At 41.5% G+C, this 19564-nt stretch overlaps 1 protein-coding gene across 1 annotated transcript in view; it reads left to right on the top strand.

Annotated features, from left to right (window-relative positions):
- The window catches only part of LOC145393722 (uncharacterized), an 848279-nt gene that overhangs the window by 479983 nt on the left and 348732 nt on the right, over positions 1–19564 (top strand). Inside the window, exons 49-50 of the mRNA XM_080267765.1 lie at positions 11314–11460; positions 11722–11981. Coding sequence (XP_080123891.1) covers positions 11314–11460; positions 11722–11981 — 407 coding nt within the window. The remainder of the gene's footprint in view (positions 1–11313; positions 11461–11721; positions 11982–19564) is intronic.

Raw genomic sequence — 19564 nt, 5'->3', positions numbered from 1 at the left:
TGGCAAACTGAAACAAAAGGAAGGACTCACCAAACTGAAAGTAGAAGGAGAGTTCTATAAAGATGCGGCAATGCAAGCTAGAATAATGAACAAATGTTTCCAGTTGGTTTTCACTAATGAAAAGGAGTTTGTGGAAGGGGAAAGAGTGACTAGAAATGTAATGATAAAAGTTATAAACGTGGAAGTAAAGGAAGTGTATAAATTACTGGAAATTCAAGATGTAAGGAAAGCCCCAGGACCAGATGGAATCTCCAGTTGGGTACTGAAGGAATGCAGAGAACAACTGGCAGATAAGATTCACAGTTTAATTGTGTGTTCTCTGGAAGAGGGGAAAGTGTCTCAAGAATGGTAGAGGGCAAGTGTAGTACCAATTTATAAGGGAGGAAACAGTGAAGAACCCCTGAATTATAGACCAGTGTCCTTAACCAGCTTGGTCACAAAATTGTGCGAGAGAATCCTGAAAGATAGATGGATAAAATATCTGGTAGAAATGAATATTTTGGTGTTAAGTCAGTTTGGATCCAGAAGTGGAAGGTTGTGCGTTTTTAACTTGTTGAGCTTTTACTCAAGAGCGATTGACATTCTACAGGAGAGAGACGGTTGGGTGGATTGTGTGTACTTAGACTTAGAGAAGGCCTTCAACAAGATACCCCATAAGAGACTGACGTGGAAACTAGAGCACATAGGAGGACTGAAGGGGAACCTTCTGGAATGGATGAGAGACTCTTTGAGAGACAGACAAATGAGGACAGTAATAACGGATATTATGTCTGGATGGAGGGAAGTAACAAAGTCCCACAGGGCTCAGTGTTGGCGCCAGTAATGTTCCTGATTTGTGTAAATGATATGGTAGATGGAGTGAACAGTTTTGCAAGTCTGTTTGCTGATGATGCAAAGATCTTGAGGAAGGTAGAGGTTGAGGAGGAGTGTAAAATGCTGCAGGAGGATCTGTATAAGATACATGATTAGAGCCGGATGTGGGAAATGATATTCAACTCAAAGAAATGTAAAATATTGGAAATGGGTAAAAGTACCAAGAGGCCATCACTGAATTATTTGATGGGTAATGAACCAATCACAAGAGTGAGAGAAGAGAAAGATATGGGAGTGCTGGTCCAGGATAGTTTGTCACCTGAAAAACATATTAACAAGACAGTTAGAGAGACGTATAAACTCTTGACTAACGTAAGAGTAGCATTTCATTATATGGATGAGGAGATGATGAAAAATTTGATAGTGGCCATGATCTGCCCCAGGTTAGAATATGCAGCAGTAGTGTGGTCCCCACACAAAAAGAAAGATATAAAAAAGATTGAGAGAATACAAAGAACAGCAACCAAGATGGTCCCCAGTCTGGCAGATGTCGTACAGAGAGAGGCTGGAAAAGCTGGATTTGCCTTCCTTAGAGGAAAGGAGAAAGAGGGGCGACATGATTGCAGTGTTTGTGATCGTGATAGGAGTAGATAAAATTGACAGAGAAGATTTGTCTGTATGGGATAGGAGAGTAACAAGAGGACACAGAATGATATTGAAGAAGCCAAGCTGCTTGAAGGGTATCAAGAAATATAGTTTTGCTTTTAGATGTATAGACCTGTGGAATAACCTGGACAAAGAGATCTTCCAGTCTAAAAACGTAAATGAGTTTGAAGCTAAATCTGAGTTATTGAGAAACAGACAGAACCCCATGAGCTTAGCTCACTTTCTGTATATCACAATTAGGTAAATACAATTAGGTAAATTCACACAGAGATGTATGGCCAGCATTGTTGCTCAGTTCTGGCACCCTTGTGCAACTAGAAGTTTGGGTATTACAACTAGTACGAATAATACTATTATTACTACTACTACCACTACTGCTACAAATAATACCACTGCCACTACTACTGCAACAATTACTACTACTATAACTACTACTACTACATAAAACCTAAAAGAAAAAATATTGTGAACAAAATAGTTATACACATACAATCCATAATCGAAAATACTGTATTTTCCACTATAACAGAATGTTTTTCCTGTGATTTACATTTTTTCTGTCTGTCTTCCTATTGCCAGACACCTTAATCCCGTAAGGGGTGGCCACAAACAAATCGCCTCCATGTCACCCTGTCCCCTGCCATCCTACTGCCCTGCTCCCAGCTCACACCTCCCCTCTCTCATATACCTCTCCACTCCATCCCTTCATCTCTCCTTGGCCTGCCCCTCCCTCTCCCCCCCTCCAACTCACTTACATACACTCTCCTCATCAGTCTCTCACTCTCCCTCCTCTCTGCATGGCCAAACCACCTCAGCATGTTTCTCATAATACTTCCTATCACATCCACATGCACACCATAGTGCTCCTTCACTTCCGTTGTCAGTCTGTCTCTCCTCTCAAATAACTCATTTCCACTGCTGTCACTCTTGACTTCTGTCCCTCCAACAAGGTTCAAGCTTCACTTCCATACATTAAAGTTGGTATCACAATACTGTCTTGCAGTAACTTTTTCACTTCCATGCTCACTTCTCAGTTTCTTATCATTGCTTTCAAGGAACCGGCAACCTTTCTTCCTTGTTGTACTCTTTCAAGCACTTCACCCTTTAAACTTCCATCCTTACTCATCACACTGCCCAAGTACGTAAACACACTCGCATTTTCCATTTCCTCCTTATCCAACCTCACTATACATTCACTGACTTTACTTCTCTCGAAGACCATGACTTTACTCTTCCCTATATTCACCTTTAGATTCCATTTCTTGCACACTCTCCCAAACTCATCCACCAGGCCTTGCAGCTCCTTTTCCTCTTCACTTAACAACACAGTATCATTTGTTAACAGCAGTACAGGGGGTTTCCAAACACTACTCTTTCTCACTAGGGCTGCTCCAGCATCCACTGCCCTACCTTGTATTTCCTTTATAACCCCATCCATATACAGATTGAGCAACCATGGAGACATGACACATCCCTGTTTCAGTCCAACCTTGAAATAGAAAAATTCACTCAGTTGACTGTCCACATGCACTGCAGCCTTAGTACCCTCATACATACTCTTCATGGCATTCAACAACTTCCCATCTACTCCATATATTCTTAATTCTTTCCACAATCCTTGTCTATTCACCCTGTCATATGCTTTCTCCAAATTCATGAAGGCTGCATACAACTTCTTTCCCTTCTCTAGAAACTTTTCCACTAAAGATCTAAGAATGAATATCTGATCTACACAACCTCTTCCATTCCTAAAACCTCCCTGTTCTTCTCTAACTAATTCCTCTGTTATTTCCCTAACTCTGTCAGTAAGTATCCTACCATATACTTTTCCTATTACACTAAGAAGACAAATGCCCCTGTGATTACCACACACTTCTCTTTCCCCTTTTCCTTTGTATGGGGGAATAATTATACCTGACTTCCAGTCTCCGGGACACTGGCATCCTGTCAGGCCAGTCTTCACATTTTCCACATTCATTCTACTACTATCTCTCCCCCATGCTTCAGCATTTCGTGGCACACTCCATCAGTTCCTGAGGCTTTCCCCGTTTTAACTTTCTTCATTACTTCCAAAACTTCCGTCCTACTGATTTCTTCCTCTTTTCTCACATCCCTCCGTCTCCCAACCATTTCCCAGCCACTTACACTTCCATTACTTTCATTCTTTATGTTCAGCAATTCCTTAAAATGTTCTCTCCATTTGCTCACACTTTCTCCCCTTTTTATCTTTCACACCCCAGCTAACTTCTTTGGCAATGTCCAACTCTCTTAACCTCTTTCCAGAACTTTTTCTTATATTCCCACCACGTTACACTCAAATTCTTTCCTAATTCTTCATCCACTCCCTTCTTACTCTCTCTCACTAATCTTTTCACCTCTGTCTTCCTCTCTACATATAACTCTCTCCTCCATCTCTTGGCTTCTTCCACGCCCCTGTTTCTCATCCTCTCACTATATGCTTTTTTCTTTTGTGCCACAGCCTGTCTCACCTCTTCATTCCACCTTGCTGTTCCCTGCACCCCCTTTTGTCTTCTCTTCACCCCACATACCACTCCACATGCTGCAGAGATTTCTTCTGTGAATATCTTGCACACGCCTTCCACGTCCCCCATCTGCTCCAATCCATATTTACCCAATCACTCCTCCACTTCCCTCTTATATTCTGCCTTTTTTCCATCTTCCTGTAACCTTTCCCTTCTCCTTGTATGAACTACTTCCTCCTGTTCTTCCCTTCTCCTATTTCTCCATTTCAGTTGGACCTTGATTCTGACCACCACCAAGTGGTGGTCAGAAATTCCACTCCCCCAACCTCCATATTCTCTTGCATCCATCACACACCTCATCCTGTCATCCACACACATACATAATCAATCATTGCCTTCCGTTCATTCAGTTCACCACCCACCCTTCTCATCACTCATTTTGTGCCTTAAGAGGGTATTTGCTGTCACCAACCTCCTCCCGGCACATTTGTCCACTAAAGCACTGCCATTCTCACCCATCTCTGCAGGCACACCCCTCTCACCAACTATTCCTTCCACCTTCACATTCCCTACTTTTCTATTCATATCTCCAGTCAAAAACACACTCTCATTCCTTTCAAACTTTCCATGCACGCTTCAACATTCGTCCAGAACTCTACCCTCACTCTGCTTGCACGATCTTGCGTTGGCGCATACACGCACACAGTCACTTACACTTGTAGTCCAACTTTCAATCTTACCCACACAATCCTTGAGCCAACTGATCCATACTCTTTTATATTCTCCTTCCTTCTGTTACTCACAACAATACACACTCCTTCTTTTGCTCTCTCATTCTCACCTACTCCCGCACATATACCCCATCAATACTCCCATTGTCTCACACTCTCACCCATCCATTTAGTTTCAGTTAATCCACATACATTCACTTTTGCACCCTCAGGCACCTAGACAATCTCTCTTTCTTTCACCTCATCATTTGTACCCCTTACATTCCATGTAGCTATCTGTACCATGTCCTTTGTTCTCCTTAATCGTCACCTGTTGGTCAGTTCTGGTCCGAGGCTTCTTGTTCATGTTTTTAGTTGTTTTTCGTGAAGGGGTACTAACCCTCCGCCAACCCACTTGTCACATAGGGAACACGTGTTGGTTGGTTATAAGGTTACCACCCAGCTTTGTAAATTTCATGGTGTACAGGACATTTTCATCATAATAGATATACACACACGAAAATTTTCGTGATGAGTAAGGATGGAAGTGTGGAGGGTGAAGTGCTTGAAATGGTACAACAAGGAAGAAAGGTTGCTGGTTCCTTGAAAGCAGTGATAAGAAACAGGCAAGTGAGCATGGAAGTGCAAAAGTTACTACATGACAGTATTGTGTTACCAACTCTTACGTATGGAAGTGAAGCTTGGACGTTGTTGGAAGGACACAAGTCAAGAGTGAGAGCAGTGGAAATGAGTTATTTGAGAGGAGTCTGTGGAGTCAATGGAGAGACAGACTGACAAATGAGGATGTGAAGGAGTGTTGTGGTGTGGATGTGTATGTGATAGGAAGCATTAGGAGAAACACACTGAGGTGGTTTGGCCATGTGGAGAGGATGGAGAATGAGAGACTGACAAGGAGAGTGTATGTGAGTGAGGTGGAGGGGGAGAGAGGGAGGGGGAAGCCAAGGACGAGATGGAGGGATGGAGTGGAGAGGTACAGGGTGACCCCAAGAAACCTCTCACATTTCGAAAGGCTGTAGCACTGGCAGTAGTGAGGCTAGGGTCTGTTGGTAGCCCAACCCCAACTGTCCTCTGTCGCCAACATGGCATGGTCGGGAGCACACTGTCGAAGCGTTCTTCACAAACAACTGTTCCGTGATCGCCGTGCAGATGGCCTTTCAAAGACGTTTCAGTATTCCATGGAACCAAAACGTTCCAGATCAGAAGACCATCATGCAGTGGGTTGAGAATTTCAGGGCAACAGGCTCAGCTTTAAAAAGAAAATCACCTTGTCGACCTAGGAGCACTTGTACGCCTGAGAATATTGAAGCATTGAGGCGATCAGTTGTGCAGTCTCCGAGACTTTCTGCACTGAAGCATGCTTGAACTGCAGGGATATCCCAGGAAACTGCAAGGAGAATCTCACACAAAGACCTTCACTTCTACCCATACAAAATGATGGTTGTGCAAGAACTCAATACAAGAGACTGGATAAGCCGCAGGGAGTTATGCAAGAACTTTATGCAACGTGTTAGGGAAGATGCTGTTCTCTTGTGCAATGACGAAGCTCATTTTCACTTGAGTGGCTCTGTAAACAAACAGAATTTTTGCTATTGGTCTGAAGACAACCCTCGCATGCTACACAAAAGACCATTGCACTCCGATTGAGTGACTGTGTGGTGCGCTGTTGTCGATGTTGGCATTGTGGGTCCTTATTTTCTTTGAAAAGGGTGGTATAACTGTTACCGTAACTTCTGACCGTTACATTGATATGCTCGAAAACTTTATAAGGCCACAACTCGAACACCTTGAGCTTGAAGAACTTGATGTGTGGTTTCAGCAAGATGGAGCTACGGCACACACAGCTTGAAGATCATTGCAAGTGCTGAGGGAGATGTTTCCGGATTGGATGATCTTTTTGCGTGGCGATATTGGGTGGCCGGCCTGTCCCCCTGACCTCGCCCCTTGTGATTTTTTTGTGTGGGGCTACCTTAACCCTTACACCGCGGGCTTGTTTTGCTTTTTCTTGCGGCTCTCGCAGGCATATTCGCTCTTCGATAGACTCTCTAAAAATATTTGCCAAAAATCAGTTATTAGTCTATCTATCTATCTATCTATTGCCAGACACCTCAATCCCATTTGGGGTGGCCACAAACAAATCGCCTCCAAGTCGCCCTGTCCCCCGCCATTTCACTCCCCTGCTTATTAGTCCTAGAATATTAAAATCATATATGCTTATGGCACATACCTTCAGCTTTCTCCTGGGGTGTTTGTTGAGCCTTCGTCGAGTACCATAGGACTTGTGGAGACCTCTGAAGTTGGGTAACAAAGTCTCCACTTTACACTTCCCGACAACCCGTAATATGATTACCACAGTCTGATATTATCACTAGAAACACTATTCTATGATTCTCAAATAGTTTGGAATCCATACTCCAAAAAAAAAACACTGTGTAAGCAATGAAAATTACGAGGGCGTGTGACCTTCCCACTTGCGCAAGTTCGCCTCTGGTGTTCTGTCATTTATTATTCATAAAAACACTCACAGTTTATATTTCTATTACTATATAACACTTATATATATCTACAGTCTTTATCCATAAGTTTCCTTCAGTGATAGTAGTTTGTTGTCACTGTAGGCATTCAATTTCTTTCAGTAAAATACGTAGCATTCACTTTCTCATCCTGTATACTAACATTGAGAGTGAATGTCACTTTCACCTTCACTCTCATAACTCATAGTATTCATACATGCTAGAGTGAAACTTTCACTTTCATTACTCTTAGGGTATATACTCGTATTCTTATAATACTACTCATTTACATTTCTATTTACGTTCTCTATTTTATTTACGTTATTTACATTTCTATTTACGTTCTCTATTTTATTTACGTTATTTACATTTCTATTTTATTTACACTGTGTTATGCACTGTCACTTGAAGTAACTTATAAAACTATTTTCCACTGTTCACGTATATGTACATTCATTGCTTTCACTTGCTGTTTACACATTATTTACACATTATTTACAATTCCACTTGCACTGTTTTACTCAATAGAGAGATCGTAGTCACTCTTTTATCAATTGTCAGCCCTTTACCTCTTTCCACACGAGGTTTAGTAGGGGGTAAAGGTCACAGGGCCCTTTGCATGGGGCTGAAAAACGGCGGTAGTTAGCAGGAGCAAACAAACGTACCTTCACTTTGAAAGACGACAGTGAACTGATAGTGGTGGCCTCCTGCTGCCTGGCTTGGGTGAGTGCAATACTACCATCTTTAGCCTTGTGAGACCTGCTAATATGTAGCAATGAAATGATTGGCAGGAAACCAAGACAATACATAATAAATTAGGTAGTTCCAGGTGAATGTAAATATCACTTAGGCTTCTCCCTTCCCTCCTTATATGTATATTTATTACGAAAATAGATTATACGGCATATTTCAAGGGGAAATAAACAGCGAAAATTAGCGAACGAGTGCACGTGAGGTGTTGTCAGGTGATAATTATCCAATTCCAGGTGTATGGCACTATCACTTACTTTATTTCTTTTTTGTATATAATATTTGGTATAAGAATAGGGCATAGGGCTTATTTCAATGGATGAAATCAGTGGAAAATTCCAGGGAAGATTTACTTAGCGTAGAATACAGTGTGGTGGCCTGCAATAATTAGGTAGTTCCAGGTGAATGTAAATATCACTTAGGCTTCTCCCTTCCTTTCTTATATATATTTTTATTACAAAAATACATTATGCAGCATATTTCAAGGGGAAATAAACAGCAAAAATTTGCGAACGAGTGCACGTGAGGTGTTGTCAGGTGATAATTAGCCAATTCTAGGTGTATGGCACTCTCACTTACCTTATTTCTTTCTTGTATATATTATTTGGTATAAGAATAGGGCATAGGGCTTATTTCAATGGATGAAATCAATGAAAAATTCCAGGGAAGAATTACTTAGCGTAGCACGGCCGTGCCGGCGAGAGGATAGGGTAATGGAGGGGAGGTAGGGAGGGGAGTCAAGAATGGGGAGAAATGGCTAAATTGTCAACAATGGATGGGAGTACAGATGAGATTAGGAGTGCTGACTAGTGTTGGACATAGGCAGTACTGATAGATGATACAAGCCACCACTTGAAAGCCCAGGTGAATTCAAAATAACACAGAATCACAAAAGTGACGCCCCACGGTATGATCCCTTGCTCCCAAGCGTCACGAAAGTGGCGCCCCATGTTTAAGGGGTTTAATCACGAGTGTATACTCATCTACCCGAAACTCTTCAAGCCCATAAGGTTGCTATTCAGCAGGAGATAGCCACTGCTCCACCCAACATGACCCATCGAGCCATGGCAGCCTTCAGAAATCGCCTCCAAGCGTGTATAGACAATGACGGCCACCATTTGGAGGATGTCATCTTTAAAACATGATGAATAAAAACTGTATTGAATGAAGTTTCATGTGTGGAAATAATATTTTGATTATCTTTAACCATGTTTTTTTTCATTTACCTTTGAAATGTGGGAGGTTTTTCTGGGTATATGAGAGAGGGGTGTGTGAATTGGGAGCAGGGAAGTGAAATGGTGGGGAACAGGGCGACGTGGAGGTTTTTTTTTTTTGGCCACCTTGTATGGGATTAAGGCATCAGGTAGTAGATAGATATATAGAAAATTTTCTAAAAAGAGTCTATCTATCTATCTATATACCTAGGCTGCTTCCCCCAAGGAAAGGGAGGTAGCCGAGACAGGACAACACACTCCCCATTTACTCATCCATTCAAACACATTCATTCGCATCTTAGCCCCAAAGGGGAGAACGGACAGATCCTCACCGCTCCACACCGCACAAGGGTCAACTGCGCAATGCAATCAGTGACATCCGCAGCAGGGCCCGACAGCAGAACTGGTTTACCCCTGCCACATCATAACAGACCCATCCCCTTACCCGCACCTGACCTGACTAGCTGATCAGACCAAATGCAGGAGAATATCCCCTCAGGGCTGCGTTATCACTTATTCATTCACAATTTCTCTCCATTTATTTCTGTCACGCACAGCCACTCTTCCTTGCTCAACAGACATCCCTCTCGCATCCAGTGCTCTCTTCACACTGTCCATCCATCCTATTCGTGGTCTTCCTCTCAGCCTTACACCTCTCACATCAGAACTAGTTATCTTTTTCACCAATCGCTTATTATCCATTCTCTCCATATGCCCAAACCATCGCAACACCCTCTGCTCAACTCTACCAGCCATCTCCCGAACAACTCCAGTTCTCCTTCGCACTTCATCATTTCGCACCCGATCCATACACGTCACTCCGCACATACTTCTCAGACACCTCAGACACTTCAGACAGAGCGGTGGCGCGAGGCATTACGTTTCCTCCTTCCTCCCTCCCTCCCTTTCTCCACTCACTATATTTTCCACTATAAATTTTTTTTTTTCCTGGGATTTGTATTTTTCATCATAACAAACATACACATATGGAAACTTGCAATAAAAAGTAAGGCACTGATTTCATCATGAAACAAACTTTCTGCTTCCATTATTTACGTAAGTAGAGTGGGGTGGTGCGAGGCTCGACACACCTCGTTTCCTCCCCCCCCCTCTCTCTCCCTCCTCCACCTCCTCCCTTTCTCCACTCCCTGCCTCCTCTTCCATCTCCTTATCCTTGCCAACATCCCCCTCTCCAGGATTGTCAGTACCCTCTGAACCATTCCCGTCTTTGGAAATAGCAGATGAATGTACAAGGGGAATTGATAGGCCACAGTAGAGTCACGTCCTCCACCTTCCTCACACGACGCTTAAATATCGACATTCAGTATGGCAGTCGCTCTCCTGAGAGGAAGAGTCACTTTCTCCACATACAGTTGGCAATAATGTCACCTCGAGTTCTATCCCTATCACACTATCACTAAAGCCTTTTCTTTTGTGGCCTTTGGACTTCATTGGTGTTGAAGTTGGTGGCTGCGGGCGCTCAGCCAAGGATCCGGACACAGGGAAAACTTTTTGCATAGGTCTGTCCATTATGGAGGTAAGCACGTGACTGGAGCATGACTCGGATGCATGCAGGAGAGTTGCCTGTGGCTGCTTGTGGTGTAAATAACCCCGCGGAATATTCAGACAATGTCGTGAAACACTAGATTATGTATACGTGTCACCCGGATGGCCCCGGGAGAACATGTAAACATGATACCTAGATGGGATGGATTAAATATTTGTCAGATACTCCTTACATAAGTCCTGCTGCATTAACCTTTTTGCATTGGAACACCTGATTGAAACCTACCACAGTGAAGTACAGTAAAATTCCATTTTTACTAAATGGATAGAGACATCATCCATATTTGTATACAGTTGGCCTACCACATCCACAGAAGATGTGATACAGACATACCCGTGAATGTCAAGAGTCTACAGATAATTTCAAAGGTGCCATTGGTGTCTGGATGGATAGATGGATGATGGGTGGGTAGATAGGTGGATGGATGGATTGGTGCCATATATCACTGGATACTATTTTTATCTTCTTGAATTTACTGTTTATTTTGGAGTTTATGAATTGTACCCATCCCATATCCTAGGAAATAGGAAAAGGATGATGATTATCATTCATTCCCAATATCTCTATGTTTGTCTGCAGGGTGGAGGGACAAATTACTCATTAAACACTGAGGGGGAACTACTGTATCATGGTCACAGTACAAAGATGACCCACCAGCTTGCCATCTCTCCAAGTCAGACCTCCTCCATCTTTACCCTTAACCCACTCATGGACAGGCTTCTCACAGTGAGTACCAAGTCTTCTTCTGAGGATTTTTTATCTTTTTTTTATGCCTTTACACTTATTCCCACTAACCTTTCAGCCTTCCTTTAAGTTCTGTGTTGTATATCTTAGTATTGTATTTTTGCCTATTTGGATGGATGATTGTTATGAGAATCTTACTACAGTTTTTGTACAACTAAATCCACTCAGTGTCCTTATAATGAGCTTTATTTTGCATGTGTAATGAGTATGAAGTGCTCTAATACTTATTTTTCTTTGGGATAGCTGCGGATGACACGTACCAAGGTGGACTTGAACTACTGGGAGACTGATGTTGACCTTAGGTGGGATGAAAGGCTTTTCACCTACCATGATGAGGTCAGATTTCCAAGCATATCGGAATTTTCAATACAAGTGATGCTGAATGCTCCGGAACTAAACATTCAACACAGTGTGGCACTGGTAGAGACTGGGATTGAAAATACAACAGGCCAGTGGATCAGAATCCTTCTGCAGCAACGGAACATCACAATGCATAGTGCCAGGTTAGAAAAATAAAACAGTACTGTATCTGCATTGCACTTTACAGGCATCCTCAGGTTTTTGTCTCTCCTGAACCCAGATCAGGCACCCCTGTGTTTTGATTGCTCTTTGGAAAAAAAAAAAAAAAATGGCTAAGTTCTTGGAAACCCCACGACCTGACCCTCCACTAATTCCTGTGAGCCCTTGAATCTTACCAATAAGCTCAGTATGCAAGGTGTGTGTGCTGTTTTTCATCCTTGTTGAATGCCGCACATATGGAGTCTGCTTGTGCCTGTTCTGTGTTTGTTACCCACTTTTTCTTATGATCACTCTTCATTTGTTACTACTTTTGGGTGCTTTTTGGCAGCTGGAATGCAATTGGAATGAGGTGTGTGATTATCCTTCCTTCCCACTCTTTTATTCATTCTTCCTTTGTTTATTTCCCTCCTTCTTTGGTTGTACAGTTTTGGTGGTGTGGTATGATATACTGTTTCATTTTAAGCCCTTTCTGCCAGTTAGAAAATTGTTTCTTCAATTTTCTTGCATGGTCTGGTCATGTTCATGCCTTTGCTTGTTCCTCCATTACAGGCAGTGTTTGGAGTGTCTCAAGGTTTTCTTCTTTTTTTTTTTTTGTCAACCATATTGCTTGAGTATATTGTTCTTTTTCTACTTCTTTGAATGTCATATTATGCTGTCTTGTTCTCTGGATGAGGAGAAAGTTGATGGTTGTCCTGTGGCATTGCCCTGTCTTCTACAGGTGCTCCCTGGCCTTGCATCCCTCCCTGGCATGTCACCAAGTCGAGTTTGCAGGTCACTGAGTCCATCGTAATCCGACATGTCTTTGGAAACATTGTGTAGATGATTTGCTTCATTGGGTGATAGCCACATTACTAACCACTGGTTGCCTGCTGGTCAAGCAGGTTAAAGCACTTCAAGAAGATGCAACCCTAATGGGTTGGTTGGGGTTTATTGCTCATCTAATGCCAATCTTTTTGATTAGGAGGGGAGGGGATGCATCTCTTTTTGCCTACCCTTCAATCCCCAAACCCAAGGAGATGCATTTTTTAAAAGTGATAGAAGCAGATCGTAACCCACATCTTAGTACTTTAGGTCAGACAGACTGGGGTTACATTACTACTGCTACTGCTAGTAACATACAGTAGATGTACCACTCTTTTCCATAGCAGCAATAATATCTTACCTGTCTCAGTGCTAATGGGCTACGGCATGGAGTGATGGAAACACCCAACAGAGATCCACATAAGCCCATTTCAGACTTTTCTTCATAGGAGTGCTGTTTGTCTCCTTTGGTCAGTGTTAGTTCATTATGTTATTATATAATCATATAAAAAAGTAAAAATTTCAACATTCCTAGGATGGACAAGCCAGTATGTTATGAGTTAGTGGGGAGGAAAAAAGGAGGAGTTGGCTGAAAATGTTCCATTAAAAAAGAAGCACCGTAATATCAAAAACATTTGAACACTCAGTGTATAACTGCTTCTAAAGCTGAGTATAAAAAGAACACAAAGAAGGATAGGGTTCACCACAGAGCTTGAAAATACATATTAGATGGATATCCTGTTAATTTTTATCTTTCAAAAGAGATGACCCTATGTGTCCCCACAGAACATCCCATAGCTTGTAAGAGACTTTTGACATAAAAGGAGATGCACCCTCTTTCAACCCTTCCTGGTTATAAATAAAAAAACTTGGGAAGAAATCATGTATGTATATTTGGTGGAACCATGTGAGTCAAACAGTCAGGTATTTATGGCATTTATGAATCTAGGGAAGAAAAGTGTATGACAGGATGAGTAGATAGAATTATGGAAGGTTTTCAGTATGTGTGGTGTCGATGGAAAGCTGTGGAATGCTGTAAAGTTCATATGATGGTAGGGAAGCCTGTGAAAAAGTAGGTGGCTCTTGAGCAGTTCCGTATCAGTGCTTGAGTAAAAGTAGGGAGTGTGTTGTGTGTGTGTATTTACCTATTTGTATTTACCTATTTGTAGTATACAGGAATTGAGCAATGCTCGTGTTGTCCTGTCTCCATATCCACATTTATCAAGTCTGCCTTTACACACATGAATGCTTTTCTCATGCACCACCTCTTTGTCTAAGTCGTTCCAAATATTTAAGTATTTACCTAATATACCTAATTGTGATATACACGGAATGTACTATGCTCGTGGGTTTCCGTCTCTGTTTCTCAGTAAGTCGAATTTAGCTTTAAACTTGTTTAAGTTTTTAGACTGGACGAGCTCTTTGTCCAGGCTATTCCATAAGTCTATACTTCTGTAAGGAAAGCTATATTTCTTGATATCCTTCAAGCAGCTTGACTTTTTCAATTTCATTCCGTGTCCTCTTGTTGCTCTCTTATCCCATACAAACAGATCTTCTTTGTCAATTTTATCTACTCCCACCATGGTCCTGAACACCGCAATCATGTCTCCCCTCTTTCTCCTTTCCTCTAACGAAGGCAAATCCAGTTTTTCCAGCCTCTCTCTGTATGACAGGTCTGTCAGGCTGGGGACTATCTTGGTTGCTGTTCTTTGTATTCTCTCAATCTTGTTTATATCTTTCTTTTTGTGTGGGGACCACACTACCGCTGCATATTCTAACCTGGGGCGGATCATGGCCTCTATCAATTTTTTCATCATTTCCTCATCCATATAATGAAATGCTACTTTTATGTTAGTCAAGAGTTTATGAGTCTCTCCAACTATCTTGTTAATGTGCTTTTCTGGTGACAAACTATCTCGGACCAGCACTCCCAAATCTTTCTCTTCTCTCCTTTTTGTGATTAATTCATTACCCAAAAAATAATTCAGTGATGGTCTCCTGGTACTTTTACCCATTTCCAATATTTTACATTTCTTTACATTAAATTTCATTTCCCAAGTCCGGCTCCAATTGTGTATCCTATCCAAATCCTCCTGCAGTATTTTACAATCCTCCTCAACCTCTATCTTCCTCAAGATCTTTACATCATCAGCAAACAGACTTGCATAACTGTTCACTCTATCTACCATATCATTTACGTAAATCAGGAACATTACTGGTGCCAACACTGAGCCTTGAGGGACTCCACTTGTTACTTCCCTCCATCCAGACATCTTATCCTTTATTACTGTCCTCATTTGTCTCTCTCAAAAAGTCTCTCATCCATTCCAGAAGTTTCCCCTTTAGTCCTCCTATATATTCTAGTTTCCACATTAGTCTCTTATGAGGTACCTTGTCAAAGGCCTTCTCTAAGTCTAAGTACACACAATCCACCCAACCATCTCTCTCCTGTACCACATCAATCGCTCTTGAGTAAAAGCTCAACAAGTTAGAAACACATGACCTTCCACTTCTGAATCCAAACTGACATTCAGCCAAAATATTAAATCTCTTCCAGATATTTTATCCATCTGTCAGGATTCTCTCACACAATTTTGCAACCATGCTGGTTAGAGACACTGGTCTATAATTCAGGGGTTCTTCCCTGTTTCCTCCCTTGTAAATTGGTACCACGTTTGCCCTCTTCCATTCTTTTGGCACTTTCCCCTCTTCCAGTGAGCATACAATTTAGCTGTGAATTTTATCCGCCAGTTGTTCTCTGCATTCCTTCAGTACCCAATTAGAAATTCCATCAGGTCCTGGGGCTTTCCTTACATCTTGAGTTTCAAGTAATTTATACACTTCCTGTACCTCCACTTTTATATCTTTCATCACCGGAACATTTCTAATCACTCCCTCTCCTTCCACAAGCTCCTTTTCTTTAGTGAAAACTGACTGGAAACGTTTGTTCATTATTTCTGCTTGCATTGCCGCATCCTTAAAGACCTCACCTTTTACTTTCAGTTTGGTGATTCCTTCCTTTTGTTTCAGTTTGCCATTAACAAATCTATAAAACAGTTTTGGTTCATCCTTGCATTTGTCTATTATACCTTTTTCAAAATTCCTTTCTTTTTCTCTACGTATTCTTGTGTATTCATTTCTTGTTCTTTTATATTCTTCCTTTGTTCTGTCGTTACCTCTCTTTCTCCAATTGTTCCACTCCATATCTCTCTCTTTTTTTGCTATCATACACCTTTTATTAAACCACTCCTTTTTCCTGTTTTCTTTCCCTCTTACTCTTGGTACAAATTTTTCCACTCCCAAATTATAGAGGTCGAGAAAGATATCCCACTTCCTCTGTATCTCTCTTGTTTCTCTGAATTTTCTCCAATCCGCATTTTCAAAAAAATTTCTCAATCCTGTAAAATTTGCTTTCCCAAAGTTGTATCTTCCCTGTCTATGAAGCTCGTCTCTTGGCTCGACGTTTCCTATTAACATCTGGAACTCAATGACCACGTGATCACTTTTTCCCAAAGGACAGAGATATTCCAATGATTCTATTACATCGGGTTCTTTGGTGAACAGTAAATCTAACCTTGCTTGGGTGTCCTCACATCGAAACCGTGTCTCTTCTTTGACCCATTGCGTCATCACATTATTCATTATTATATTTAATAACATAGTGCCCCATGAATCCTCACCGCCTCCCGAGTACCATTCCTCCCAGTTCACCTCTTTACAGTTAAAGTCACCCACCAAAATTATATTATTGCTTTTCTCAATTATTTTTTGCAAATAGCTAGCCATATCTGACAACATCTCATGGTATTCGTCATCCTTCCATGCTCTCGTCTTTGGGGGAACATACACTACCGCCATATCTCTCTTCACATTCTCTCCAGTTTCCATCTATCTATCTATCTATTGCCAGACGCCTCAATCCCGTTTGGGGTGGCCACAAACAAATCGCCTCCAAGTCGCCCTGTCCCCCACCATTTCACTGCCCTGCTCCCAACTCACACCCCCCTCTCTCATATACCTCTCCACCCCATCCCTCCATCTCATCCTCGGCCTCCCCCTCTCTCTTTCCCCCTCCACCTCACTCATATACACTCTCTTCGTCAGTCTTTCACCCTCCATCCTCTCCACATGGCCAAACCACCTCAGTGTATTCCTCATAACTCTTCCTGCCACATCCACATCCACACCACAACGTTCCTTTATATCCTCATTCGTCAGCCTGTCTCTCCACGTGACTCCACAGGCTCCTCTTAAATAACTCATTTCCACTGCTCTCACTCTTGACTTGTGTCCTTCCAACAGTGTCTCCAATTTCTAATTTCATATATATCACTTCAGCCCTGCCTTCTCCCATTTCCACAGTATCTACATTTATGTTGTGCTTCACTGCTATCATCACTCCTCCCTTTTTTTCTTTTCTGTCTTTTCTCCACAGTTTGTATTTACCATCTCCCAAATGAACATCAATATCTTCTCTTAATTTGGTCTCTACAAAGCACATGACATCAGGTGTGTGTGTGTGTATTTACCTATTTGTATTTACCTATTTGTAGTCTACAGGAATTGAGCAATGCTCGTGTTGTCCTGTCTCCATATCCACATTTATCAAGTCTACCTTTACACACATGAATGTTTTTCTCATGCACCACCTCTTTGTCTAAGTCATTCCAAATATTTAAGAATATACCTAATTGTGATATACACGGAATGTACTATGCTCGTGGGTTTCCGTCTCTGTTTCTCAATAAGTCGAATTTAACTTTAAACTCGTTTATGTTTTTAGACTGGACGATCTCTTTGTCCAGGCTATTCCATAAGTCTATACTTCTGTAAGGAAAGCTATATTTCTTGATATCCTTCAAGCAGCTTGACTTTTTCAATTTCATTCCATGTCCTCTTGTTGCTCTCTTATCCCATACAAACAGATCTTCTTTGTCAATTTTATCTACTCCCACCATGGTCCTGAACACCGCAATCATGTCTCCCCTCTTTCTCCTTTCCTCTAACGAAGGCAAATCCAGTTTTTCCAGCCTCTCTCTGTATGACAGGTCTGTCAGACTGGGGACCATCTTAGTTGCTGTTCTTTGTATTCTCTCAATCTTGTTTATATCTTTCTTTTTGTGTGGGGACCACACTACCGCTGCATAGTCTAACCTGGGGGCGGATCATGGCCACTATCAATTTTTTCATCATTTCCTCATCCATATAATGAAATGCTACTCTTATGTTAGTCAAGAGCTTATAAGTCTCTCCAACTATCTTGTTAATGTGCTTTTCTGGTGACAAACTATCTTGGACCAGCACTCCCAAATCTTTCTCTTCTCTCCTTTTTGTGATTAATTCATTACCCAAAAAATAATTCAGTGATGGTCTCCTGGTACTTTTACCCATTTCCAATATTTTACATTTCTTTACATTAAATTTCATTTCCCACGTCCGGCTCCAATTGTGTATCCTATCCAAATCCTCCTGCAGTATTTTACAATCCTCCTCAACCTCTATCTTCCTCAAGATCTTTACATCATCAGCAAACAGACTCGCATAACTGTTCACACCATCTACCATATCATTTACATAAATCAGGAACATTACTGGCGCCAACACTGAGCCTTGAGGGACTCCACTTGTTACTTCCCTCCATCCAGACATCTTTTCCTTTATTACTGTCCTCATTTGTCTGTCTCTCAAAAAGTCTCTCATCCATTCCAGAAGTTTCCCCTTTAGTCCTCCTATATATTCTAGTTTCCACATTAGTCTCTTATGAGGTACCTTGTCAAAGGCCTTCTCTAAGTCTAAGTACACACAATCCACCCAACCATCTCTCTCCTGTACCACATCAATCGCTCTTGAGTAAAAGCTCAACAAGTTTGAAACACATGACCTTCCACTTCTGAATCCAAACTGACATTCAGCCAAAATATTCATCTCTTCCAGATATTTTATCCATCTGTCTTTCAGGATTCTCTCACACAATTTTGCGACCATGCTGGTTAGAGACACTGGTCTATAATTCAGGGTTCTTCCCTGTTTCCTCCCTTGTAAATTGGTACCACATTTGCCCTCTTCCATTCTTTTGGCACTTTCCCCTCTTCCAGTGAGCATACAATTAAGCTGTGAATTTTATCCGCCAGTTGTTCTCTGCATTCCTTCAGTACCCAATTAGAAATTCCATCAGGTCCTGGGGCTTTCCTTACATCTTGGGTTTCCAGTAATTTATACACTTCCTGCACCTCCACTTTTATATCTTTCATCACCGGAACATTTCTAATCACTCCCTCCCCTTCCACAAGCTCCTTTTCTTTAGTGAAAACTGACTGGAAACGTTTGTTCATTATTTCTGCTTGCATTGCCGCATCATTAAAGACCTCTCCATCTACTTTCAGCTTGGTGATTCCTTCCTTTTGTTTCAGTTTGCCATTAACAAATCTATAAAACAGTTTGGGTTCATCCTTGCATTTGTCAATTATACCTTTTTCAAAATTCCTTTCTTCTTCCCTACGTATTCTTGTGTATTCGTTTCTTGTTCTTTTATATTCTTCCTTTGTTCTGTCGTTACCTCTCTTTCTCCAATTGTTCCACGCCTTATCTCTCTCTTTTTGGCTATCATACACCTTCTATTAAACCACTCCTTTTTCCTGTTTTCTTTCCCTCTTACTCTTGGTACAAATTTTTCCACTCCCAAATTATAGAGGTCTAGAAAGATATCCCACTTCCTCTGTATCTCTCTTGTTTCTCTGAATTTTCTCCAATCCGCATTTTCAAAAAG

Source organism: Coenobita brevimanus, chromosome 25 (genome assembly GCF_032717465.1).
Source record: "Coenobita brevimanus isolate Jiangsu-jjx chromosome 25, ASM3271746v2, whole genome shotgun sequence".
NCBI lineage: Eukaryota > Metazoa > Arthropoda > Malacostraca > Decapoda > Coenobitidae > Coenobita > Coenobita brevimanus.
Note: the sequence above shows the minus strand (reverse complement) of the source record. Positions and strands in the feature narration are given on the sequence as shown.